Genomic DNA, 27,188 nt, shown 5'->3' on the forward strand with positions numbered 1-27,188 from the left:
ATCTACCTCCTAATACTACCACATAGAGGAATTAAGCCTCAACATGAGTTTGCAAAGGGAAAAACCATGTTTGCTATTTAGCAAATTGTTTTTTTTAAAAAAATATTTAATTAACAGCATATCCTTCTGCCATAGCTCCCTAAGAATCCCCATTCCTAGATACATTCAGTAATTTAGTTTCTTTCCTTTTTCGCATGTGGAAGGCTGAAGGACAGAGATAATTTTGATTTTATGTAAACTGACATAAAAAATTTTAAAAATTAAGGTAACTTAAAAAAATTCATGCACCTACACTATACCAACCGTGGAGAAGTTATGTAATGTAAGATTACTGAGAGGGAAGCACTATTCAAATTAGGAAGATCACAGAAAGAATAAACTTGATCTTCAGGAATGAATATGTTACCCACTGGTGAAAAGCTAGTAGTGTAAGATAGAAAAAGGGAGAAAGATCAAGAATTGTGTTTGAAACAGTCAAACTGGGAATTAGGCTGAGGTTTTTAAAGAAGGAGAAATAGGACGAGAGTGATCTGTGAGGAAGTCAGTCCAACAAGTGGGCTATAAAAGGGAAAGACAGAAACAGGAGGCCACAGTTAAGGTGATGAAGACTTGCGCTAGGTGGAGATGGTGGGTACAAAGAAGCATATGCAAAAGACACTAGGTAAGGAGGAGAAGCTCAACACTTGGTGATTAATAAAGCACAGGAGTGGGAGAAAGGAGCAAAGGCCAAGAGAGGGGTCAATAATGACTAGGACCTTAATTTCCAAATGAGAACAATGGCTCAGGTCAATGACAGAAACAAAGAGGGAAATGAGACAGCAGTCCTCAGGAAAAGCTTTTGGTTTCTACTTGAGATGAAGGAGGTATAATAACAAAAAGGACAGGGAAGCATCCACCAGGCAGTATAAAAATGCATGATGAAGAATTAATAGAGGGGTCAGGATTAGAGGTATAGTTTTGTGACATATCTATAAGGAGAAGATGACTAAAGCTGTGTAAGCATAAGAAGAGGATAATACACATCGTTGGGGACTAGAGAATGAAAAGTCAAAGTCAAATTAGTGGTTGGGGCAAAACAGGATAATAAAAAGAGGTAAAAAGTACAGCATAGTGATTATGTGCATGGATGCTGAGGTTACAAAGGACTCAAGGCCCACCATCAGCAAAGGAACCTTAAACAGCTTTTCTAAACTTCAGTTATTTTATTTCTAAAAGTGAGATAGTTACACTTACTCCTCATGCTATTTATGAGCACCTGACATGTAATATATTTGTCCACTTGCTTACAAATGTTAATTAACCCCCAGGTTGTTTACAGCTTCTAAGAAGGTGAGATATGAAACAGTGAATGGTTCTTTGCTTTCATCCCTGGGTTCTAGATGCCAATTTGGGGGCCACAGGAAAAAAAATCCCTTTAATCACTTACTGCATAAATACATACATAATTTTCAGCAAAGAGTCTTTTAGAGAATGTGTTCAATAGTTAATACTACTCATTTTGTCAAGAGAAAAAAATTTCAAAAAAGAAGAAAAGATTAGAAAAGTCAAGAGACCATTACACTTTATCAAGTAAGAGCTTGTGATAACATTTAGCTATCACTTCAGCAGCATCATTACAAACATCATATTCAGCAGAATTGATTAATCACCTCCTTCAGACTTCTTTCCTGTCTTCCTTTCTTCCCCCCTCCTTTTTGCCTTCTTTCTTTTCTTCCTTTATTTAAACAGATATTTATTGAGCACCCCATTTTAAGTCAGGCAATATTTTAGATTCTAAATATACTGCAATGAGGAGACAAGGTTCTTGACCTCAATAAGAGCTTAAATTTAAATCAGTAGAGAGACACATTAAACATGATAAATAAGTAAAAATATAAGTTAGACAGTGGTAAGTGTTAAGGAAAAGAGAAGGCAAAGAAATGGGTTAGAGGGAGTCCAGCTGGGGATGTATTGCAATTTTAGGGAGGACAAACAGCTTAGGGGCTGGAGGAAAGTTACGCAGATATTGGGAGCAGAGTTCTGCACAAAGAAACCAGCAATACATAGGCTCTCAATTGAGTGGGTGTCAATGCGCTTGGTGAAGAGACAGCAATAGGGGCAGTAGTAGGTAATGGGTTCAGCAAGGTAAATGGAGAGAAACAGGGTAGAGATGTGCTGTGAGGGCTAATAGGGCATTTTAAGGATTTAGACTTTTACTCTGAGATAGGAAGCCATTAGGCAAATCTGAGCTTAAGAATGGCATGATCTTTCTTTTACTGTTAAGAGATACTTGTGACTACTGCCTGGAAGAGTGTATGCCATATGGCAGGAAGAGGATAAGATAGGAAGTCAGGACATCTCTCAAATGTCACTTCTCAGATGTAAAAATAAGAGCTGATGGTGGCTCTAAATGAAAAGATAGAAGCTATAGGGTTGAGATATGGTATGATTCTGTCGGATCTGTTGGTGCTCTGGGTAGGAGGTAAGAAAGCAAGATGGGAATCAAAATTGACGGTCAAGTTTTTGACCTAAGTCCCTTAAGAAAGGAGCTGCCTTTTGGGCTGGGGATGTGGCTCAAGCGGTAGCGCGCTCGCCTGGCATGCGTGCGGCCCAGGTTCGATCCTCAGCACCACATACCAACAAAGATGTTGTGTCCGCCGAGAACTAAAAAATAAATATTAAAAAAAAAATTCTCTCTCTCTCTCCTCTCTCATTCTCTCTTTAAAAAAAAAAAAAGAAAGGAGCTGCCTTTTATTGAGGTACAGATGACTGCAGGAGGAGCAGAGACTCATTTAGGATGTAAGTTTGAATTGTGTCTTAAGTACATCAGAAGATGTAGAGGAAATCATTGGATATTTGAGCTTGGAGTTGAGGGGAAGAACCTTGGCTAGAGATACAAATTTAAGAGTGATCAATATATAAATATATTTTATTGGAGATTAAAATGAAAAATTATTCACTACTTCAATAATCACTATAGTATGCTATCAAAATAAACAGGAGAATTAACAAAATCTTCTACTTTGTAAAGGACAGGATTTATGATATTCATTTAATAATTCATTAAAAATATTCATCTACTCCACAAATGAAGTCAAGAGTCAGTAAGTGTGAGGGCATCAAATTAAAAACTCTCTGACAGCAAAGGAAACAACTAAGAAAGAGGAGAGAGACTAAAGCATTGGAGAAAACTTTTGCCAGCAACTCTTCTAATTCGGTTTAATATCCAGAATATAGAAGTAACTTGAAAAAATTTACCAAAAAATAAATAATCCAGTCAAAAAATGGGCAAACCAACTAAACAGACACTTATCAAAAGAAGAAATATAAATGGTTAGCAAATATATGGTTAAAATGTTCAACATCACTAGCAATCAAGGAAATACAAATCATAACTACACTGAAATTGCATCTCACTCCAGTCAAATGGCAATCATCAAGACTACAAATAACATTAAATTGTTGGTGGGACTGCAAATTACTGTAACCACTTTGGAAAGCAGTTTAGAGATTCTTCAAAAGATGAGGAATGGTATTGCCATATGACCCATCTATCCCACTTCTTGAACTAAAGTCAGTGTACTACAGTGATACAGGCACATGAATGTTTACAGCAGCACAATTCACAAAAGCAAAGTTATGGAATCAGCTCAAGTGCCTGTCATCAGAGGAATTTTTAAAGAAAATGCTATGTATATACACAATGGAATTTTATTCAGCATAAAGAAGAATAAAATTATGTCATTTGCTAACAAATGGATGGAACTGGAGAACATCATGCTAAGTGAAATAAGTTGAACTCAAAGTCAAACGTGGAACATTTTCTCTCATATGCGGAAGCTAGAGAGAAGTAAGGAATATAAAAAAAACAGAGGAATAATCCCATGAAAATAGAAGGGAGAACACTGGAATAAAGGAAGGCAGTTTAGGGGGAGGTAGGAGGGATATATGTGTGTGAATATATCACTGTGAATTCCACCTTTATGTATATTTATAAAGCACAAATTATAAAAACAAAAAGGTGGATAGAAGACCAGTAGTATAGAGGAAGGGGAGTGGGAGGAGGGAGGGAGAATGAAAGTGGAAGTAATGGGGATTGAAATGGAGCAAATTATATTATGGATGAAATATTAATAAATTAAAATGACCCCCAGTATTATGTATAACTACAATGCATTGATTAAAAAAATATTAAAAACTTACCAAGGAGCTATACTAGATAAGCTCAGGAGTCTAGAGTCAGGAAGAGCTAGACTGAATTCTAGCTCTGTTACTGTGTGAAGTTGGGCCAAAGCAAGTACAAAATTATTCTAAGTTTTTATATGTATTAATTTACTTAATCTGTGTAAAAATCTTGTGATGTAGATATTATTCTTGTTTTGAGGATGAGAAGACAAACTTAGGTTGTGTTTGGCATGACGATTAAAAGGGTAGGCTCTGGACTCTGGGACCAGCTGGCATGGTAGAAAATCTCCACCCTGCAAAGTTCCTGCTTTATAAACTTTGTGAGGTTACCTGACTTCCCTGTGCCTCTGTTTCTTAACAATACTCAGAACAGCAGTGTATACTTTGTAGTTTTGTTCAGAGGATGAAGGTACAGTAATATATACCAAACCTCTACCATAATACCTAGAATATAGTAAGGACTCAGTATTAACTCATTTTTCCAGTTCATTATTTGTTTCTATAAAAATTTGATAACTTTTTTCATCAAGGTCCTGCAACATGTTATTTTAGTGTTTAGCTGATGTTCAGGCAGAGATTAAAATACAAGAAGAGGAATTCCTTATGTCAGGGTGTACAATTAAAACTAGAATATATCTGAGATAGCACTTAAGCATCTTGTAAAGAGAAAATAAGAAATCTCTAACTGGTCCCTCAGTCAGTCCTTTGTCAACCAGTTGGTGATCCACACTGATTTAGAGATTACAGTACATCAAATAAAATGGTCTTGTCCTTAAGGTTATTTATTATCTGAGCTCCAGAGTGTGGTGAATATTAACTGCTGGAATCAACAGATAAAAGTAACAATTCTTAACAATAGTTTCTAGACAAGAGACAACTGAGTAGGACATAGGCTACAAAAGCTACTACCTGGAGAGACTTCAGTATCTCATTTACCGAGTGTAAGGCTTTAATAAAGTTATAGGCTTTCTTTGTTGGCAACTATGTCTGTCCTCATTCTAGTATGCCCTCAGTAAGCTACCAGATCTTAACCTGAACAACAAAAGTGCCACTCATTGAAACAGTTATAACAGGAAAGGAAAGCTAGTTGATGGGATTTAAAGTGTTACAGGCCATTGAATCACTGACTTCTTGGTGAGGGCATGTAGAGAAATGTCATTCTCAACCCTGTTTGTACAGTGAAGCCATATTAATGAAACAAAGCTTTGAAACATGAAGGCTATTTATAAAGATTTTCAAAAATCCTTGAATATCCTTGGGAAATTAATTTTAGAAATAAAAATCTGCCATTGATGATTTCAAATTATTTTACTTTTATTATTTTCCAGTAGCACTTTTTTAAAAGGCTCTTATCACTTGATGTTTTCTATCCCCTGATCTACTCACAGGTGCCATGAACATTTTGAGAGGTAAACAAACACACAAAGCACACAAAGAAATTGACATTTCTCTCAACCATGCAACTAACAAATAATGTAAACTTTTACTTTGAAATCTATTTCTCAGATTTTCAAATACCTCATTTATTTTAATGCTCATCAAACAAACATAAAAAATGTAGCTTCATCAACACAAAACTTGGAAAAAATAAGTGGCATGGATCATGATTTGGAGAATTTGGAGGAATCAAACAAGAGGATGAGAATAAATCACTTAGAGAATTAGCTGTGTTCCAGGCTTCATTAGTTCTAATTATCCCCCAAATATGCTCAGCAGAATGCACTTGGGTCAGCTGGGACTGATGCACAATAGAGTGGGCAACTTATAAACTCCTCAAAGCACAGAAAGAGTTCATAAAACAACTGCTTGTGCATTTAGATTCATGTGATAACACCTCTTATTGCATAAACCACCAGATGAAGCAGATGGGGCAGCTCTTCACTTGAGAAGGTTTCTTTTGTAAAAGCACTGGACTTCTTTATTCTCTATTCAAGATACAAACTGCAAGAGAGCCAAATCTGAGCAGGCTGTCTTTGTGTTTTATTGCCTACATGTCAGAGCAACAGTAAATAAAAGTATAAATGAAACATTTTCACTTAGGGACACACACACAAAAAAAAACTTTGGAAAAAAAAAGTGCCCACATTTACAGAAATTTATGGTTTTAAAATAAATAATGCTTACCAAAGAGTTAATAGATGTGAGGATTTTGTCTTTTGGTTTATTATTTTTTAATTTTTAAACCACATAGAGCAACATAGGGAAAGAAAGTATATTGTGTATTTTATTAATTACTTTCTTAATATTGATTACCTCTTACTACTTAAAACTCAAATGCATTTTTTGAACAATGCATCCATTATTTAATGAAGCCCTTTTTGCTCTATATTCACTAACTTACTCTGGCATGCTCTAGGCGTTGTAGATGAAGAAAATAATTAAGCAGAGTAGGTCCTAATTGGTGAGATCACTTTAACTTAATAAAAAAGTTTTCACATTGACTTCAACTTATTAAAAATATCATTTAAAAAGCATTTAGCTCTGCTAAATCATTGAGAAACTATTGTTATTGTCAAAAGGTTAAAATACTAATATATCAATGCCTAAATGAGTCCTATCATAGTCTATGAGTCCTAGAAGCACTTTTATTTGCATTTAAAGTTTATTAGCTTTTCTGTGCATTAATCAAGCATGGGGGAAATGTAGATTCCATTTGAAGATGCAAAATTTATTGACAGTAAAATTGATAAATGTTGAAATTAGCAAAATTTTATTCCAAGAGGGACTTATTAACTTTGATAAAGCCATGTACAACTAGAACTGAGATTTTAAGGATATGGCAAAAACTATACAAAAGGTGGGGAATATTTAGTAAATTTATCCACAAATTGGCCTCTTTCTATGAGCAAAAATATTGAATACATTTAAGTTAAATTTATTTGGCTATGGGCATTCTATATGCAGTCTATAAGAAAGTTTTAGAAGAAAGGGGCTTGTTCCTATTCAAAATAATAATAGATAACTTGTTATTATAGGTCTAATTATGTGGACTGGGATTGTGGCTCAGTGGCAGAGTGCTTGCCTTGCACACATGAGGTATTGGGTTTGATTCTCAGCACCACATATAAATAAATAAATAAATAAAGGTATTGAGTCCATCTACAATTAAAAAACAAATTAAAAAAATAATTCAAATTATGCAAATAATTCCCCCAAATAGCAAGACAAAAGGAGTTGTCATATACTTAGAACTTCGGTAATGTGTTTAAACAAATAAAATGTTTGTTGATACACAGCATTTGCCATCAGGGTTATAGTGGCACACAAAAAGCTAATAATAACTATGTCTCCTTTAAAAGAGGCCACTCTGCATTCCCAAATCCACTTGAGTATTAATGAATTCCAGGCACCATACATTACAAAAGTCATGTACCAAAATCAGCCCTGAACAGCAGGGTGACTTATTTTCAATTTAATGTCTCAAATACTAAAAATCCTCAATTTACAATGGGGTTATATCCCAACAAACCCATTGCAAATTGGAAGGGTTGTTAAATTGAAATGTATTTAATACACTCAACCTACCAAACATCCCAGCTTAGCAGTGCAACACACTATAAAGGTCTGGTTATTCCTCCCACCGGCTTCAGAGCTGTGGTCACTGTGGCTGCCCAGCATCTCCAGAGAGGAGACCGCATATCACCCAGGGAAAAATATTACAATTCAAAATTAGTAGTATGATTTCCACTGAATGCATATCACTTTTGCACCATTGTAAAGTTGAAAAATTGTAATTTGGGTACTGCTTGTAAGTGAATTTAAATGCTTATTTCTGTTAAATGGATAAGAACATACACAAAGAAAAATAGGAAGTAAAGTGTAAAAATTTCAAATAATAAGATTTTGGTTCAGTATTAGGAAGAGCTTTTCAATAATTACAACTGTTTGTCAGTGCAAGTAGCTATCTGAGTAGGTAATAAGTTTCCTATCATGGTAGTAAAAGTAGAGTTAGAGGAAGACCATTCATAATGGCGCAGGGAAGACACAGATAGTTATGAAGAAGGTCACACTGTGTTCTCCTCTAGAGCGCTTTCTGTCCTAACATAAAATATCACAGACTTCAGGATGAGTTTGTTCCTTCTGATTCTGAATATAGTATACAATTGCATTATATATTTTAATCAAATGTTCACTGTAAGTTTTACATAATTTCATATACAGTGAAATACTTAGGACTTGTTAAGCATTAGTACTACTAATAATTAGAAGAAGAATTTCATAATTAAAATGTGTAGATAAGACTTTAAAACATAATCAGATGTGTCACTGGAAAAAGTCCTTATATTGTAGTATCTGTAACTTATTACAAAATAAAAACAACTGGCATTCACACAACTTTCTTGGAATAGATTCATTTCAATTTATGATAAAAGAGAGATTTTAATGTGTCTTGATGAGAATGACTTATATAAATCACTAATAACACAAACTAAAACTATATGGCTAAACCTTTATAAAAAGAAAGTATGCAGAGCTCAGGGTATAGCTCAGGAGTACAGCATTTGCCTAGCATGTACCAGGCTCTGGGTTCAATCACCAACACACACACACACACACAAAAAAAAAAAAAAAAAAAAAGAAGAAGAAGAAGAAGGAGGAGCAGGAGGAGGAGGAGAGGAAGAAAGAAAAGTATATGGGTAATAGATACTTTTCCGAAATAATTATTAAAGCAATTATTTCTTTTCAATATTTTACAAACGTATATCCCACTAATCTGACTAGTATTTACAATGACATGGACCTTTACGTGAATGATTCTAATTTGATATTCATTAAACAGTATGTATCTTTCCTAAAAAATTTATCCCTATGTGATAGGTCAATGCATTATACTCATAAAATTAATAACATAAAATGTCTCAATATTAGTTAATTAAAAGCCCCCTATGGAGAACTTGATGTTTACAACGCTGTTCAAACAATCATGTTCTGTAAGCCTAAAAGTTTCATTTTAAAATAATACAACTTATTTCAGAGGAGCAGTTGCTACAAATCGTATCTCAGTACAGACAGGCAACACATACTATGCACATACTTATCTCTCAATGTAAAGTCTAGATATCCTAGTGCCAAGAGCAGCCCAGTCACACAATCCTGGCTCTGCAATTACTTGAGTGATTCTCTGTAAGACACTTAACCTTTCTAAATCTCAATCTCTTTATTTGTAAATGGGAGTTAAAATATTTGTTGTTAAGATTAATAAGATTAAATACTCACTATTAATCTTCATCTTATCAATCAACTCTCCGAACTCCTAGAATTATTTTAAGTATTAAATGAACAAATGCATGTAAGTTTTCTGCAAACTGAAAAGAGTGTAGCATTATCTCATTTAATAGGTAATTTATTCCTCTGTATTAGGTTATGTTTAATAGTGTTCATTACTTTATAGGTATATGTATCATAATATTTTAAAAAATTCCCAGGAACAAATTAACAACTTAAAACAAAATCTCAAGTTTGAAAATACTTGGAGGAAACAACCATTAGCAACAATTATTCTCTAAATAAGTTTGGAATGATTCACTGAATTAAAAAAAATAATATATTCATTTATTTGGAATAGGCTGGGTCTACACACAGAGTGGGAGAATAGGGGATTCTATCCCATTCAGGGAAAGAAGAAAAGAACAGAATACATTTTTTCTCTCAAAATTTCACTGGCAATATTTTTTGGCCTAACCAGTCTGGATAATGCTCTCAATATTTATACCACCTGATTTATAAAAAGGGTTTAAATACATACTCTAGAGTGGTTGTGAAGTATGTCCTTCCTAGTTTATCATTTAAGAATTTTACAGCATTCAAGGGTAAGACACTGTAAATCATACAAATATTAGAAAATAAAAAAGCATTATTTTATGATGTTCTGATTTTTGTTTTTAAAGATACAGATATTGAAACTATCACAGCTGATCATTTCATTCTGACATGAGTTTAAAAGGTTAAGTTACTATCTGAAGAAAGGTAATCTGGTTGCCTTTCACAGCAGCCTGCAAGCTCTGCAATCTGCATAGAGAGGGGCATTTGTCATCATTAGCTGAGCTGTGACAGCTGGCACCCAGGGTGTCCCAGAATCAAGAAGTGGCAGAGACACTCTTGGTTTACGTTGCCATTAAGTATAGTAGGTTTTGTGAGGATCAAGTATATTTTATGAAAAGCTTTGTGGTGTAACTAAGAGCAGTGAACATATTTGAAATTTCTGTAACATGGATAATACAATGATAGCACATAATTAGCAGGTTGCCTCTAGACAACAAGATGCCAGATTACAGTATGAATAAACATCTACTGCTTGCCACTTAGAGAGGTAGAATCGTCTGCAATATCAAAAAAAAACTCCAGCAGAGTCATGTTTATTAGAAAAAAAAAAGGTGGGTTAGGGTGATCAATTAAGTATATTCAAGAAACAGACTGAAAGTCCAGAGAATGGTTCTCAGATATATCTTAAATTAAGTTGTAAACAATGCATAACTTCCCTGGAATGAGCTCAAATGCACATACCCAATATGGCACCCATCTTTTGATAACTTGAAAATGAGAATTAAAATCTTTCACACAAATACAGTCCTCCAATTGTCTGAAGTGTATGTTACTGGTAATGAAAGTTTAAATATATGCTTTGGTAAAAGTTCAAAATCAGACTCTTCTGTCCAAATACGTGCTGCTAATTATGGGTCTAGAATAGTCATAATTAATATATCTAGACAAGCATTTTTTAAACTTCAAATTTTTATAGATACCTTGCTATATTTAGTTAATACAAAACTATAAAAATCAAAGAATAAAGTTTGAATTAAGAAATAGGTTGATCAGACCTTTGGAAATTTAGAATGCTACACTCCCTCTAAAGTCATCAATGCTTAGAAACATAATCAATAACACTAGGTTTTATATTATTATGTAAACTAGTTTTCCACAAATAAAACTAATTTTTGTGTTAATGTAAAATCTATGCAAATACATGCAGTCATTTATCAGGAAAGCTGACAAGCATTCCATATTGGAAGGGGAAATGAAACTGCCTCAAGAATAGAGGCAATTAATTATTTCTGTATTTTTTCTTCTTCTGTCTTGAGGCACAAAAGTTATCCATCCAGTTAAAACAGCAAATGAAATAAAGAGATTTTTTTTTTATTTAAACACATATGGCTTTTGCCTGCAATACTGATCACCACAAGGTCTACAGATGCCCGTGGCTAAATTGTACACTGGCAGATGCACACAGGGGAAAACTGTGCTAATGCAGCGTGGAGAGCAAAACAAATGAAGAACTGAATTTGCTAGTCAAAAAACCAAAAAGCAAAACCCAAAACCCCACTTTTCCCCTGATGAGTTCAGGATTTTGCTTATCAAATACAGGTTAAGGTCACAAAAACAATCAACCTTGGTCTGTTGCAAAAAAAAAAAAAAAAAGATTTTAAGTAAGTGAAGGTGTTTTTTATGTATACTGACACATATTAATAATGTAGGTGAACATTTAAGCAATATAGTTTTGTTTCTGTGAACAGAATGGTTAGCAATATTTAAACTTCTCCATTGTAAAATTAAAAGCTTATGACATTCAAAATCGTCATAGAATGTGACTGGATAAATACTGTGGGAATTTCTAGTTGTTACTATTTTAAAAATTCTTTTAGTGGCAACCTCTTAAGGTATTATTAAAAAGTGATGAGGGTTATTATGGGACAATTTCACAAATGTGATATTACTTCCTGGTGCCAACAAGAATTCTCTATTTAGTATCTGTTTTCTTCTAACAGGTAATGTAAAACTGTATAGAAGTCAATTCAATCTTCTATTATCTGAAATACTATGGCTGTGTGTGTGTGTGTGTGTGTGTGTGTGTGTTTGTGCATACACAGCTTGCATGCACAGCTATATTGCAAACCATAAAATGAGTATATTTCCTAAAAATGGTTCAAGATTATTAAGAAAGCAATAAATTCTTTCTTAATAGGCTTGTAAGCATGCATAACATTAAAATTTCTATTGTAATTGCCAAATAAAAATATAAAACAGAAAGCATTTAAATAATTTGTATATCTTGGGGGAAGAAATAAAAAACTAGTTGTACTATTCCAAGTTGTAAAATGGCAAATACTTTAATGAACATTATTATCAATGAAAATGTGTACACTCCTACAATTTAATAATTCTTTAGAATATATGTAAACACCTAAATTTAAATGACAATGTATAATGTAATACAAAATTTAGAATGCAATCATATGTTCTAAGAATGTGCATATATTAATATTAGTTCTATTTAACCCATTAGCTTCATTGTATTACTGAAAGTAAAGTAAAACATAAATACTAATAGATCATACTTTTTCTTTCTCTAGTGTCATAAAAATAACAGTATTACAAATGTGTCTCAAAAGATGCTTAGTTGAAGAATACACAGAATGGCATATTCATAGACAAAAATCATAAAATGGAATAGGACTGTATGAAAAAAATGCTTGTAACTTAAAAAATAGATTAAAACTACAACTGAACTTTTTATTTCATTGGGTTCTCTAGTTTTTATTAGAAACACTATATCTTACAAATTATGTTTCTATTCTGATTTAGATATTTAGAAAATAAAGATGTATAGATTTAAAACTGCTTTTCATCAAACCACTTCTGACTTGATGTTTAGACAACTGAGCTTTTAAGAAACAATAAATTGTTATACTAAGATGTATATTATTAAAATAATAAAAATAATCATATGTAAATTAAAATGAAATATTATGTAGGTGGTCTGCTTATAGATGTTTATAACTCTATACCTATATGAACAGTACACTTCTAAACTGAGTTTCTTTTTTTCTGTGAATTATTTATATTACTGCACTTAATACATATAATACAAGGTAATCATTTTTACTTGATACAATTATCATTTTAAATTATTACTCTAGCTACTGGTCATTAAAAAATAAATCTTAGTTTAGAGAAATGACTTTGTTCATTAAAAAATAAGCTCCAAAACTATAAATTAGAAAGAGGAAAGGTTATTTTAGACATGCAATCACTGAAAGTTGATTATCTTATCTACCATATTCTAGTCTCAAGGTCATGTTGAATATTTTCAGTGGCTTAATCACATACAGTATGGAACAGTAATGAGAGCAATGCAGTCTTGGATGACCCACTACAGATGTACAGATTAACAGACTAATCGCATCTGACTACACTGTTTTCTCTAAGTGCAATAAAAATGTAGCATACTAAGAGCACCAAGGTTGTAGTCATATATGCAAATGGTAAGTAAATCCATGTTAATTATCTGTTAAGGAATACCTAGTTTTCATTTATGCATGTAGAAAAGAATCACCTGAGTCCATTTATCCCATCTAATTATTTCATAATATTTGAATGAAAAATACAGGCTGAAATCTAACAAAAAAAATTTTTAGTTTTATCAATTAGAAACATAGTGGTGACTTCATGAACGGTCCATGAGGAACTAAAATAGTGGAATCAACATTTCTTCCATAATACTCAAGAGATCAATGAATAAACCCATTGTCCATAACATTTGAAAGAGGTTAGAGATCATAACATATTATGAACAATCTTGATTGATAACCTCTTCTCTTTTTTTTTTCAGTTTACATATGCAACTTAAAATACCCTGCACTTGTGTGTATATTTTCAAATGAAGTGAGGAAACTGAGACAATTAGATAAATAAGCCAGGCTTTAAATTTCTTTTTCTATCAAAGGAAAGATTTGGTCCTTCTTTACCTATAATTTCTTCAAGTCTGCAAATCAAGCAAGAGGCTAATTCTTGTACAATATACTTTCAACATCCATGTTTAATCTCAAAAGTTACTTTCCTTTTCAATACCTATTAACACCAATATCAAGTTTACTAAGCAATACTGTAGAAAAAGAAGTATTTGCCACTACAAGTGATTGCACACTTGGGTGATAAAACTGAGGAAATGGCCTTGATCATTCAAGTGAAAAATAATATTTTTTTTAAATTAGCCACAATTCTCAGGATGCTCACATTGAAGAAAAAAAATAGGGCCTAAAATGTTGTAAACAGTGACCTCAATCTTCTGCTTGACTTTGTAATAACCCTAATATTAAAACATGAAATAACAATTTTAAGAAATCAATGGTCCTTTCCAAGATTTCAAGCTATTTTGTTTCAAGTGTTCTTATACCAGGAGTCACAACAGGAAGAAAGGTATAGACACCATCAAATTAGATTACCAGAAAAACTCCCTCTATTTTACTTTATTTAATGTGACACATAAAGAAAACCCTGCACAAATATCTGTCTTTAATTTCTCTAGTGGAAAAAGAGAAATATATTGTGTCTGGCAGAATGAAACAGTTGAAATAGCCCAGCTACATTAAAAAAAGGAGGCGGTGGCATCAGATAGTACAATGAGCCTTCAAAGCCACTCCAGCAGTAGGGATAAATAATTTAATAAACTCAACTTCATATTCTTTTTATCTCCCCAGTGTAATAAGCACATATTAAAAATATTAAAAAAACTTTAAATTCATGAATTCTTGTGAATAAACTAGCACCCAGCATATAATGAAAAAAAATCACAGAACAGTATCTATATAAGCAGTTAATGTGTGTGCATATCATCTAGCAGATACAGTTTTCTAGAGGAAAGTTTACAATTGCTGAAATTTGTGCACATGAAATTCAAATTTAAATGAGGATCATTTTTAAAATACAGAGACCTTGCATTCCTACATCGCACATAATAGAGTTTTTCTTCAAACCTCGGGAGGAGATGGTTTATGCATTACTTTGTGTAGTCCACATAGTAAGTAGATCTACAAAAGTGTTATTAGTTACTCAGGCGATAGTACCTCAAAAGAAGTTTTTCTTGTCTTTTCTTCTTCTTCTTCTTTTTTTTTTGGTACTGTTATTTGGAATGCTTTAAAGTAATAAACATCACAATGTTTAATAATTTTTTTATCCAGATGTGTTTGTATCTTTATTGAATTTTTTTTTCTACTGGTACATACATTTTAAATCAAGGCTGCCTGGTGAACTAGGAAAATGAGAAAAAGTCAAACCTTAAAATCCCAAATAACATTCAAATACAAGTATCTCAATCATTAAATCATGAGATTCTTGGGGTACTTTTCCCTTTAATTAGGTCAGTTTTCTTCAATTATCATGCTATTATTAGCCCATGTCAAAGATGGCCTGCATGCATACCACTGAAAACAATTAAGCATTTATTCTTAAAGAAAGGGACACACACAAGCTTTTATTCTAGCATCAAGATTGTAGTTATAGCAAAAAAACCAATGACTGGTATCTTTAGAGTTCTTTTATAAACTTTTCATATATGTAAGAGACGGATTTTAAGCCATCTATGAGTTGCATCATCATTTGAAATAACTAGTTCAATGGGTCAAGTGATATTTTTAAAAAAATACTATAAAGTAGTTAAATACATTACTCCTACAAAACAAATCTGACTCCAAAACCTAGATTGAAGTCAACTGAATGACACAAAAAGATACTATTATTTTTAATTCTTCTCTATAGGTCATTTTAATTTAAAAAATGTAAGGGATAAAAAACAGTGGTCCAGATAGTTTAATTTTCCCTTCAACAATGAGGGGTGTTAAGATCACTGAAAGGATTCAGCAAGAGAAGGCAATTCATTTCACGTGTTCAGTGTAATAGAAAATCACTGTGTTGCAGCAACAAGCACAACTTGCACCAGAGTATTATTCTAGGGCGCCCAGTTCACCAACAAGGATAACAGCGGACCGGCGAAGCTTATGTTATGTAAATCACTATCAGCGCTGGGTGTGATGGGTGCTTAAGGAAACAGCTCTTAAAACGTGGTCTCAGCGTCCTTAAAACCGAATGACTTCACTTCCCTGGAACACGCTAGGACTAACGAGTTTCTTAGTCTTTTTCGCACCACCTATTTTTCTTTCTTAAAGTGCAAATCGTTAGTGAAAAGGCCCCGGTTGCACCAATTAGTTTCCACAAAGTGCTTCGATGTTTAGCTTCGCTTTAACCCAATTAATCCGCACAGTGAGCCCCAAAGATGCGCCACCTGCGCGCTTGGCTAGGAGAGGCCGGCCGGTGCCCCTCGCGGGCCAGTGTCCTGCTCACTAGACCCACCCGAACGGCCCCAGGGCGTCTGAGTCCCTGGCTGCCTCCTGTCCTCCGCAACAGGGGCGCGGGGGAGGGTATCTGTAGGTGGCCCTAGAAAGCAAGGATGAGGTCTCTGGGCCAAGCATCCTTGGCTGGAACCCAAGGGAGAGGCTCTGGACTCCAGGGCCCAAGGCTGACAGGAAGCGCCAGCTCGGCTCCTGGGAGGGAAGGCAGCGAGGGATGAGGGGCGCGTGGGCAAAAAGCACAGTCAGGAGCACACCAGGAGAAAGCCGGGGCACCAAAAAGGTTCCTTTTTGTTCTCTCTCTCTCTCTCTCTCTCTCTCTCTCTCTCTCTCTCTCTCTCTCTCTCTCTCTCTCTCTAACTCGCACGCAAAAATCAAGTCCAAGGGACAGTGAGCAAAAGAGGAAAGCAAAAGGGCTCAGGAGAGCGGAAGAGAGGTGGCCAGCGGGAAGCATCCAGGGACCCGCACTGGGTGAGGGCAGAGGTGGCCTTTCCCCAGAGATCCACATCTCCTTTGCCTTTGCGGGCTTCGGGTCCTCTGACTCCGATTTGCCGTGTTTTCCTCCTCTTCCAACTGCCAAAAGGTAGCAGTGCGTTCACCCGCGACGCCGGCAAAGTGGCGAGCGGCTTTTCGGGTTCCCAATCCCTGCCCCTAAGGGAAAGAATGGGTCTTGGGAAATGAGAAGATGCATGCCATGAGCCCCAAATATAATGTGGTATTTTGACCTAAATCGGAATTTATCACTCTTAGATACCGAGAAAGCAAATTCTAGGAGGCTCTGTGATGCATAGCTGTGCGAAAGAAAAATAAATAAATAAAAAGAAAAGAAAAATCTAAAGGAGTAAAAAGTGGGAGTCCTCAACAAGAACTGTCAAAAGTAGCGCTGAAAATGCCTACAAACCTGTTATCTGGAGTTACAGAATTTTTTTGAAAATATTCTTATTTTGAAAGAGAAGGTATTTAAATTAAAAGTAGGCAATTAAATATACATATAGGTTTTAAAACCACTAGGGAATGCCTAAATATTTCCCTAGTCCCTGTACATTAAGGACACAAATAATACCATTTAGAAAAAAAAATCTACATAAATTAATTTCCTCTTGTAGTTTTAAGTTTCCAAAAATTAGAAATGTTGATTTCTTTCAATTTTCCAAAATGATGGTTAAGTCAAAAATCTGGATGACTGAAAATTAATTTTCTTTGAAATCATGAATCATTTCTCTTAAATAATATGAAATAGCATAAAATTAGAAGTTTACTGTCAGGTAGACTAAGGATAGGAAATATATCCTTAACTGCACATGTGTAAATAAGTCAAAACCCTCAAACCTTCAAATTTCTGGTACAGTTATCTGCCAGTGGATTTGATTTTTATGCTCTCTCCTGAATTTCTTCTATTAAAATACAACTTATTATGAAATTATACTAAAATAATCACTTGGTCCCAGATAATTTCTTTTTAAAAGCATTTCTATAGTGTCCTGATTGAAGCACTAGGCAAGTCTACAGAGGTGCATGGATGATTGCAGATTAGGGGGTGTAGTAAATAAAATCTTTTAAACACCCCAACTCACACTGGGGTAGATAACATCTACCACTCGGCAATAATTTGCAGATTCTTCTCAAGTGCAAATGAGGAGAGAAAAAAAAAACAGGTAAAAAGAAGAGCACACTACCTGCCTAAGGCTTAAAAAAAAAATCATACAAACATAGGAATATCTGAAATGTGACAAAAAGAGAAAATCACCCAAGTAATACTCCTTCTAAAGTCAACTTTCCCTGTGTGTGAAAGAGCAAATGTGCATTTAAAAAGACCCCAGGATTAACAACACTAATTATCTTACTTTAAGTGCAAGTTAGTGACTTTTTTTAGAAAGCCCCATCTAGTTCCCTAATTGATGGATGCCCATTAATACACCTGTATTTGCATTTCAGCCTAAAAAGACAAGCAGGGTTTTCAGCACAGAAGAAAGCTGCTTTGCCAAGTCTTTTCAGAACATCAATATGCTTCAAGTAATACCAAAGCTGAGAGATTCCTCTTGATTTCCAAACTGTCTAGGTGGCCTGGGTGGTTTTCTGCCGGCAGCAGCCTCCTACCTTTAGTTTGTGTGCCTATAGCCATGAGGGGGGATTAATTAGCCGGGTTGGAGCTGAAGGAGGCTGTCGTGACGAGCCCAGTGGCGATTGGCCGCCCGCCTGCCTGGCCCTGCCTTTATAATTTCCACACGAGTGCATCTGGGCTCTTAGACAAACCAACAGCAGCTTCTTCTGACATATACACACGCACACTCACCCCGACGCACACTCAGCCCACTTTTCCTCCATCTGATTAACAGTCTTCCACACACAATGATTACTGGAAAGCGTAAATAAATACGGAAAGGGTGATTATTTTGACTACTGGAAGAGCGTTGCTGGGTCTCAGCGCAACTTTTGTTTTTATTACTGAGAAGGTGATCTCTCCATGCATTTGTCTCACACAAGGATTCTTTAAAAGGCGAAGAGAGACCGAGAAAGGGGGGAGAACAATCTTTCACTTTAAGTCCGGCTGGGCTCAAAGATAAAAGCCAGGGGAAAGCGGCAGCAGCGGGGAAGTCACCGCTGCAGCACGTCGGAAAGACACTTTTGATACGTTTCTGAGCGCTGCGGCCCATTTCTCCACCGAAGTTGGCTCCAGCTCTAGCAGCCGCATTGGATCCCACAGCTTACTGCGAGACTCCGGTATACAATCCGGATCTCTGCCCCAACATGATCGCGGCCCAGGCCAAGCTGGTCTACCATCTGAATAAGTATTACAATGAAAAATGCCAAGCCAGGAAAGCTGCCATTGCCAAAACTATCCGGGAAGTCTGTAAAGTAGTTTCCGACGTACTGAAGGAAGTGGAAGTGCAGGAGCCCCGGTTCATCAGCTCTCTCAACGAGATGGACAATCGCTACGAGGGCCTGGAGGTCATCTCTCCTACTGAATTTGAAGTGGTGCTTTATCTTAACCAAATGGGGGTGTTCAACTTCGTGGACGACGGCTCGCTGCCCGGCTGCGCGGTGCTGAAGTTGAGCGACGGGCGCAAGAGGAGCATGTCCCTCTGGGTGGAATTCATTACCGCCTCCGGCTACCTCTCGGCGCGCAAAATCCGATCCAGGTTTCAGACGCTGGTGGCTCAGGCGGTAGACAAATGTAGCTACAGGGATGTGGTAAAGATGGTGGCTGACACCAGCGAAGTGAAACTGAGAATCCGAGATAGGTACGTGGTGCAGATTACCCCAGCTTTCAAATGCACCGGGATCTGGCCAAGGAGTGCTGCCCACTGGCCACTTCCCCACATCCCCTGGCCAGGACCCAACCGGGTGGCAGAGGTCAAAGCGGAAGGGTTCAATCTCTTGTCCAAGGAGTGCCACTCCCTGGCCGGCAAACAGAGCTCGGCAGAGAGCGACGCCTGGGTGCTGCAGTTCGCGGAAGCCGAGAACAGACTGCAGATGGGGGGCTGCAGAAAGAAATGCCTCTCCATCCTTAAAACCTTGCGGGATCGTCACCTTGAACTGCCGGGTCAGCCCCTGAACAATTACCACATGAAGACTTTGGTTTCCTATGAGTGTGAAAAGCATCCCCGGGAATCTGACTGGGACGAGTCTTGCCTCGGTGATCGGCTAAACGGGATTTTGCTGCAACTCATCTCCTGCCTGCAGTGCCGGCGGTGTCCCCACTACTTCCTACCGAACTTAGACCTGTTTCAAGGCAAACCTCACTCGGCTCTGGAAAACGCTGCCAAACAAACGTGGCGACTGGCAAGAGAGATCCTGACCAACCCGAAAAGTTTGGAAAAACTTTAGAGGATGATCTAATCAAGAGCCTAAGTGATTACTCGTCTAAGTCCTAATTAAATGAAAACTTCCTGTTCAACTCCTATCTAATATTCCATTCGGCAGTGCAAACAGTCTCTTCCTTAAAAAGGAGTAATACAATGCTTAGGCATCATCTCACCCACCCCTCCAAGGGGAGAAAAAGAAGTATGAGAAGTGGAGAAAAACCCAAACCCCAAGTATTATAAGACTTATTTACATAAGATTTCATATCTCCCTTGAAAAGTACACAACACCACCCGGAAAACAGCCTGACTGTAATGCAAGACCACTGCGAACACTCTGCCTAAATATCAAAGGATTATAGCAATCCTGGTGATTTAGGTGCATCTGTCTGTGAGTAAACACGATTTGGATATGCCATCTGAAGGAAAGTGTAATGTATATTTTGATTTGTAACAAATATTGTGATCTCACATTGTCTTTGAAAGTGTGGATGTTGGTGTTTTGTGATTTGGTGAACAGAACTTAAATTGCCATTTTGGATACTTCCAGACATTTTCCACTAACAAAGATACCATTTAAAGGTAGATTTCTTCCTGGTACTTTTATCTGTCCTTGAAAGTGTCTGAACTTTAAAAGTTTACATTTTGTTTCAAATATATTGCTTGTTCTATTTCTAACATTCCATAAGTATACTTGAAATGTTATTTAAATATATTCAAAGAAATTTGAATTCAGCTTATATAATAACGCTTGAATATCTGAATTATATATTTGAAAAATGCACTTGAAATACACTGGATAATTTTGTGATTTAGATTTTAATTTCTGTTGCTGGTTTTTATTTAATTAGAAGCTAATAAATGAAGTAAAACAGTTGTGTCTCACAATAAGTTGTTCTTCTATCAAAAGATGTGATGTTTCATTTTGAACACTGACTGCACTTGAACATTTAAACATTTTGAGAAATGTGCTAATGAAATCATTAAAAATAAAACTTAAGACATTGGAGAAAGGCTCTTTTTGTATAGCTATAGACAGTAACCATCTCCTCTCAGTTTCTTACTTATTTTTATAAGACTATTCTTTTCTGTAATTGACACAATTTAAATCTATATCTGAAAGCTTGGTCTTCTAATTAGTATTTTCATAGCATTTTTTTGGTAGCATAAGGAAAATCTATCATGATGACAGAGAATACTGAGTTAAAAATCAGACAAATTCAGAGAAAATGAACTTAAAGTCATGATAAAAATTTTGAAATTTGTATATGAAAATCAAGTCAATAAAAGAAAGGTCATTTCTGATCAATATGCTTTATGCAAATAAGAGTTCTATTTGCAGAATAAATTGATAAGAAAACCAAAATTGTTTTCTACTTCTCAGGGAAAACGAATGATAAAACACAAAGACAAGCTTTTGATTATTTAAAATCAAATGCATTCAAACTCATTTTTTGAAAAGTCAATGCTTCTGGAGTTAGAAGTGAAGGAAGTATTTTAAGGTGTTTTAATAGTCAACAAGTGCTAACAGGACTGGCCTTACGTTAGTTAATTCAGGTGGTGGTAGCCTTTAGAACTTTAATTGCAGCTTTTCATATACTGTTTTATAATACTTTATTTCAATATTTTAGTTAAATGTAAATAAAGTTCTGAAACTATGAGAGCATTTGACTATTTTATAGTATCTGCCTGTGAAACATTTTAAAGGAAGATCTTTGCAAAATAATGCTAGAATATGACACTTACTCTTGAATTTTTGACTGCAGGGAGAAGTTTGTAAATTACACAATAACATGAAATTTAAAACAATAAAATGGATCTCAGAGGATAATGCTGAGATGTATAGCTGCTCTAGTGCTCATTTAAAATTTCCATGCTAAAATTAAGTAAATAAATATTTATGCATGTCAGGTTATCCAAATATGTATTTTCTAGCATTACATCCAAAGAAGAATACAATCTCTAAACATCTGAGTGCTATCATGTGCTATGTATATACATTTAAAATCAAAGCTTTTAGAGAATCAGCTTTTCTTCCTCTTAAATCCATATGTAAAATCCATTCTTAATGCAGGAGATGAAAAATGGATGTAATAATGGAGATGAAATTATATCTAAATGTCTCCCATCCTGGTTTCCTTATAACCTTCCAATAAATAACAATTCACACTGCAATCTATACTTTTGGAAATTAAAAGTGATCTTAATAAGAAATTTCATAAGACCTTCCTTAGTTTTCCCAGAGAGATTGAGAAGTTGCACCCCAGGGACTTGGGAGCAATTGGCTTAACTACCAAATCTGCCCAAGTGCACACAAAGACACAGAAAGATTGTTAAAATGTGCATGATATGGTAATACAGGATTTAAATTCATTAATATATTCTTCAATTCCATAAGAGTGTGTTATTTCATTCATTTTTTCCCGATGAGAATAACTAAAGAATGTGTTCCCCTCCCCCACTGTCATTTAAAACCAAGCAAAATTGAAAACCACTTCCTGTCACAAAGCCACCAATAATAGACATGGGATCACTTTAACTCACTTTCGTGTCGATCTTCTTGAAGGCAGGATCATCCTCATCTACCTCGAAGTAGATTTCTGTCGTGGTAATGGAGAGAGTCCCCTTGGCCACAACCACCGGAGCAATGAGCTGGGCAGGGGTGCTGAGAACCACTGGGCCTGCAAGACAAGGGCAGGGAGTGAGGCTGAGCCCCCTCTGGCCCTCTGCTGCTCCCTCCCAGAAGATACCACAGGTTTTCATTTTAAAAGAGGTACTGGAAAATACGGTGCCTATGTTATGCGTGAACGACCTTCCATGTTAAAGTCTGCTTATACTTTACCTTATAACGAGACTAGACATAAATAATTCTATAAAGCCCTAAGAAATCAGGATACCAAATAGGTGACCCATAATGTGTGTTTGCAACCTCTGCTTAGAAATACTACATGGTTGGTGAGGCGCTGCTATTACCAATTTAAAAGTGCAGAACACAACCTATAATGCCCGAATTCGCCATTGAACATCACTGGCTTTCCAAGAGACCTTAGGCAGTGAGCACTGCCCCCAAAGACTAACCTTCTCATTAAACCTTTCCAAACCACGTAGGCGCTCCTCAATCGCCAAGGAGAGGTGAGAAGAGATGAAGGAGGTCCACTGTACTAAGTAAGGGGTTAGCATTTTGCATAAGGTTATTTTAACATAGGCGTTCTAAGGCGCGCCACACACACTTATGCTTACAAATGGACATTCAAGTTATAACGTGGAAATGAACGAAAATCTCAGCAGTCACTTTGTAACAGTGAACCCGTCCAAGTGATGAAAATGCGAGACACTTGAACAAAATGATTCTCAGAAAAAGCGTCGTAAAGCGCTATTTCCCAACTTTTAAAACTAGAGAGACTAGGCTTAGGTAAAAAAGCAATTTTTAACAAAGTGTGCCTACTATGTTTACTAGAATTCCTTCCATTTAAATTCCACTTATAAGAGCACTGGTTCAAGGGGAGGAGGGTTACACTCTTTAAAATCCCCCAAAGAGGAGGCATTCTTCATGAACCCGATGTGAACATACGAGGTGACAATCAGAAATAGCGCATTCCGTCGTCCTCGTCTTTTTTTTTTTTTTTTTTTTTTTAAATAGGAGGGAGTATCCGAATCCCTGTCATTCCCCTCCTCGAATGCACACAATCAAATGAGTCAATAACCCCAGGAAAAAGGCAATAGAAAGCTAGATCCCGTGTTGCCGCTAGGCCCTGGCCCTCTGCATGGAGACCGGCTCACACCGCCACCGCCACGGAGAGCAGACCCAGCCCTGCAAGGCGCCGGGCACCGTGATGGTGGGGAAGTTCGCGTTCCCTGGGAGTTGCTCACACGGAATCTACGAGTGTCCTGCACAAAGCCGGCCCTTTTCTGTTGCTGGAGGGACAGAGAGGACTCAGCCGACTTGTGCAGCGCTTTAGTGGGGGTTGGGGGCCGTGGCTGTGAAGCAAACTGTGTCAGTGTCAGCTTAACCCCCCCGGATCTCAACCGCCTCGATTAGACTATCGCAAAGCTTTTTTTTCCCTGCCCAGCGGTGAGCCCTAGGGACGCCCGGGCTAGTCTTGGGCTGGCGGGTCCGCCGCGCAGCCGAGCGGAGTCGGGGTCCACCTCCGCTCCACAAGGTTTTTCTTTCCAAAGGGCGAGGCGGTTGATCTGAAGCGCCACTTTAAAGGCTCATCAATCTTAATCTAGGTTGCTCAAGTAATTATGCTCGAATCTCTTGTACGATTACAAGTGGATTTGGGTTTCTATTCCCCAGGCCCTCCTTTGTGTTTATTGGAGGGTCTGTGCGCGCGCTCCGCGGCGCCTCCTGCCTCCCGCGCCCTCCTCAGAATCCCCCAACGTTCTGGCCGGTTCCAGCCGCTCCCTTAACCCTTGAGCAACCACGATGCTCCTTGGGATGCGTTCATATTTCTCCTTTGGAGAAATCCAAGCGGTTTAAAGGTTTACAGTTGATGGGGCCAAAGGAGAAAGAAGGTGGAATGATTCACATCTGAAACATAGTGTCTTCTTATACATCTCTGAAAAGTCTTCACTATAAATACAGAAGGCTCTTGACTTACATTTTAATAGAAGTTTCTGGCATTTGGAGACAAAAATCATAAAAAAAACACTAAAAATGGTGAACTACTACTTCTTTCTCTTAAAAAGTAATTTAACATATCCAAACAGTTATACTGGGAATACTGAAAAAAAAATCACGAATGACCACAATCCAGACTCACTGATTTACTGAAATATAGTAAGAATTTAAAGTACACATCCTGTGAACTTTCAACAGGGAGCATATTTTCTCAACTTTCTTCTCTGTGTTTCTGAAAGGGGACTGACTGTGCCTTCTTTCGATTCTACTTCAATTTCGTTCTATTGAGATGCGATTTCTCTGGGAGTTTATAAAAGGACATTAAAACTGGCCTTTCTTTAAGAAAGGCACATCATGAAAAATTCAGCCTTAATAGTGTGTCATTTTTCCTCTCGTCCTTTGGAAATCTCCAATTACAACTTCCAATTCCATAGCATGTTTAAGGAGCAGTGAGTCTTTTTGTTGTAGCCTTCAGGGAGCAAACCAGGCACAGAGAGAATACAGAGTTAATCCACTACAGCAATAGAGAGAGGGGATTATGTTCTAATCCCCTTTGGGGAAGCCTCTGGATTTTAGGGATCCAATATTAAAATGTTTACATAAGGCACAATCACAAACCAGCAGATCTTCCATATGGTACCTGGTTATTTGAAAGCCTTGGGTCTCTTCCCAAATAGAATTCAAAAAGGGCAGTTTCTCTGGATGAAAAGATGGCAATTTAGCTGATTCTGCTCTACAATTTAAATAACAAATTTAACCTTCTAAAGTTTGCTTAGGGTAGGAAATTGGGGATTGATCATAAATATATTAATTCCAATCACTACTCTAGTAATAAAAGGATCTATTATATTAACATCTTCAGCACACACTTAGGAGGAACACTATTGAAGGGTAGTTAAATGGATGGGAGAAACTTCTCTCTACTGATGCATGCAATGACTTAAAATTCCACACTCTAAATATTATTTACTTCTTAGGATTGGCAGCATAATAATTAAAAAATATTGATCCATTACTATTTTAAAAATAAGTTTGGGGATATTACTTGGCATTAATTTAAATGTTAATTTAAAATATAAACTAGACCAAAAATCACCCAAAAATAATGAAAGAAATTTTGAAAAGAACGAACTTCTATTTAGAGCCACCAGCTCTTTAATCAGTGAGATGACAAATCTTATTGTGTATTCAGAGTACAAAGTACACGTTTTTATATTTGAAAAGGCAATTATTTAAATATACGTTTAAAAGTAAAATATTAAATACTTGTGGGTTTAGATCATGATGCTGAAAACAAAACAAAACCAAGCCTAGAAATCTTATTAATACATTGACATTTTAATAGAACTTCACAGTTTAACAGTCCACCATTCACAAATGTTGATCTATACATGCATCAGTGCTGTCTTGCCAAAGAACACCTAAAACATACCTATAGTTGAACAAGTGGGCTTATTGCTCATTGTGATGAGAGAGACCAACAACTCTTGGAACCATGATGTTAAAGGACTCACTGTAGGAACCTGACTTTTGTTAAATCTAAGAAAGGCTCAAGAAGGCAGAGATTGCCCTTGTTTGGGCTCTTCAGGAGGCAGGGATATCTTAACAAATCTTATTTAAAGGGAGGGAGGGAGGACTAGAGTAAGCTAAAGCTGGAATTGAAAAGGAGCGGTACTCATATTAGTCAGGGGATGTTTGGTATTTTGGGGTTGGCACAGTGGCCTTGTTTTTGTCTGTGCTTAGACAAAATTATAAAGAGCTTTGTAATGTTTTGAACAACCAATAATAAAAAAAACACAGCTTCTCACACACACAAAAAAATAAAGTTACTTTTTTTTTTTTTTTTTGTCTCACATGATGATGATGATTATATGACCTTGTCTGATGCTGGTATTCTGTGAGTTTCTTATGTTCAACAAGAGAACACCATAGCTTTACCTGTAAGCTCCTGGCCAGCTCCCAAAAATAACAAGGCTGACTTGTGCGTCAGGCCAATTCTCAAAATTCTGGAGTTGCATTTCTTTTTTCTGATGTAGGTATTAATCATTTTTGAGCTGGTCAACAGCATTCTAGTTATTAAAAGATAATTATGGCAATTAAATTTTCAAACAGTACTGAACTTCTTTACAAGTTTTAATATAAAGCATAGCAAAGAATAAATATGAGGAAAAAGAGTTCAGGTCTAATTAAAATTGGCTTTGTTAGAATGATTTGATGACATTCAATTGGCACAAATTTTATTTAGGGTACAAGAAGTTACAATGTATTTTAGAATCATTTGACTATTTCCTAAACATAGGTTAACATTAATAAAAACTTTATTAGCTTGCATGAATTTTCTCCAACATCGATTACGTTGAAACCATATGTTTAATTTTCTTCTAGAACATGTAAAAGACTACTTTTTGGGGATAATAAACACTGACTAATCTTGGTATAATTATTAAATTTAAAATTCTAACATTATTTAGAATTAAAACT

General features: G+C 36.1%; 2 protein-coding genes across 7 annotated transcripts in view; one reads left to right on the forward strand and one right to left on the reverse strand.

Annotated features, from left to right (window-relative positions):
* Nbea (neurobeachin) overlaps positions 1 to 27,188 on the reverse strand; it is a 603,852-nt gene that overhangs the window by 154,985 nt on the left and 421,679 nt on the right. For 5 of the 6 annotated variants that reach the window (XM_078016116.1, XM_021730370.3, XM_021730357.3 and 2 more), the window contains one exon: positions 22,631 to 22,767. In XM_078016116.1, the coding sequence (XP_077872242.1) occupies positions 22,631 to 22,767 (137 nt within the window). Of the gene's footprint in view, positions 1 to 22,630; positions 22,768 to 23,164; positions 23,316 to 27,188 lie in introns of those variants that run through there. The other variant, XM_078016119.1, reaches the window with a different exon arrangement.
* Mab21l1 (mab-21 like 1) lies at positions 18,481 to 20,960 on the forward strand. Its single transcript, XM_005317095.5, has one exon. The coding sequence runs from the start codon at positions 19,032 to 19,034 to the stop codon at positions 20,109 to 20,111; it is 1,080 nt and encodes a 359-aa protein (XP_005317152.1). The 5' UTR covers positions 18,481 to 19,031; the 3' UTR covers positions 20,112 to 20,960.

Source organism: Ictidomys tridecemlineatus, chromosome 6 (genome assembly GCF_052094955.1).
Source record: "Ictidomys tridecemlineatus isolate mIctTri1 chromosome 6, mIctTri1.hap1, whole genome shotgun sequence".
Classification (NCBI taxonomy): Eukaryota; Metazoa; Chordata; class Mammalia; order Rodentia; family Sciuridae; genus Ictidomys; species Ictidomys tridecemlineatus.

Bases quoted from the DNA above. Each gene is read 5' to 3' on its own strand.
- Mab21l1 (XM_005317095.5), top strand. From the start codon at position 19,032: ATGATCGCGGCCCAGGCCAAGCTGGTCTACCATCTGAATAAGTATTAC.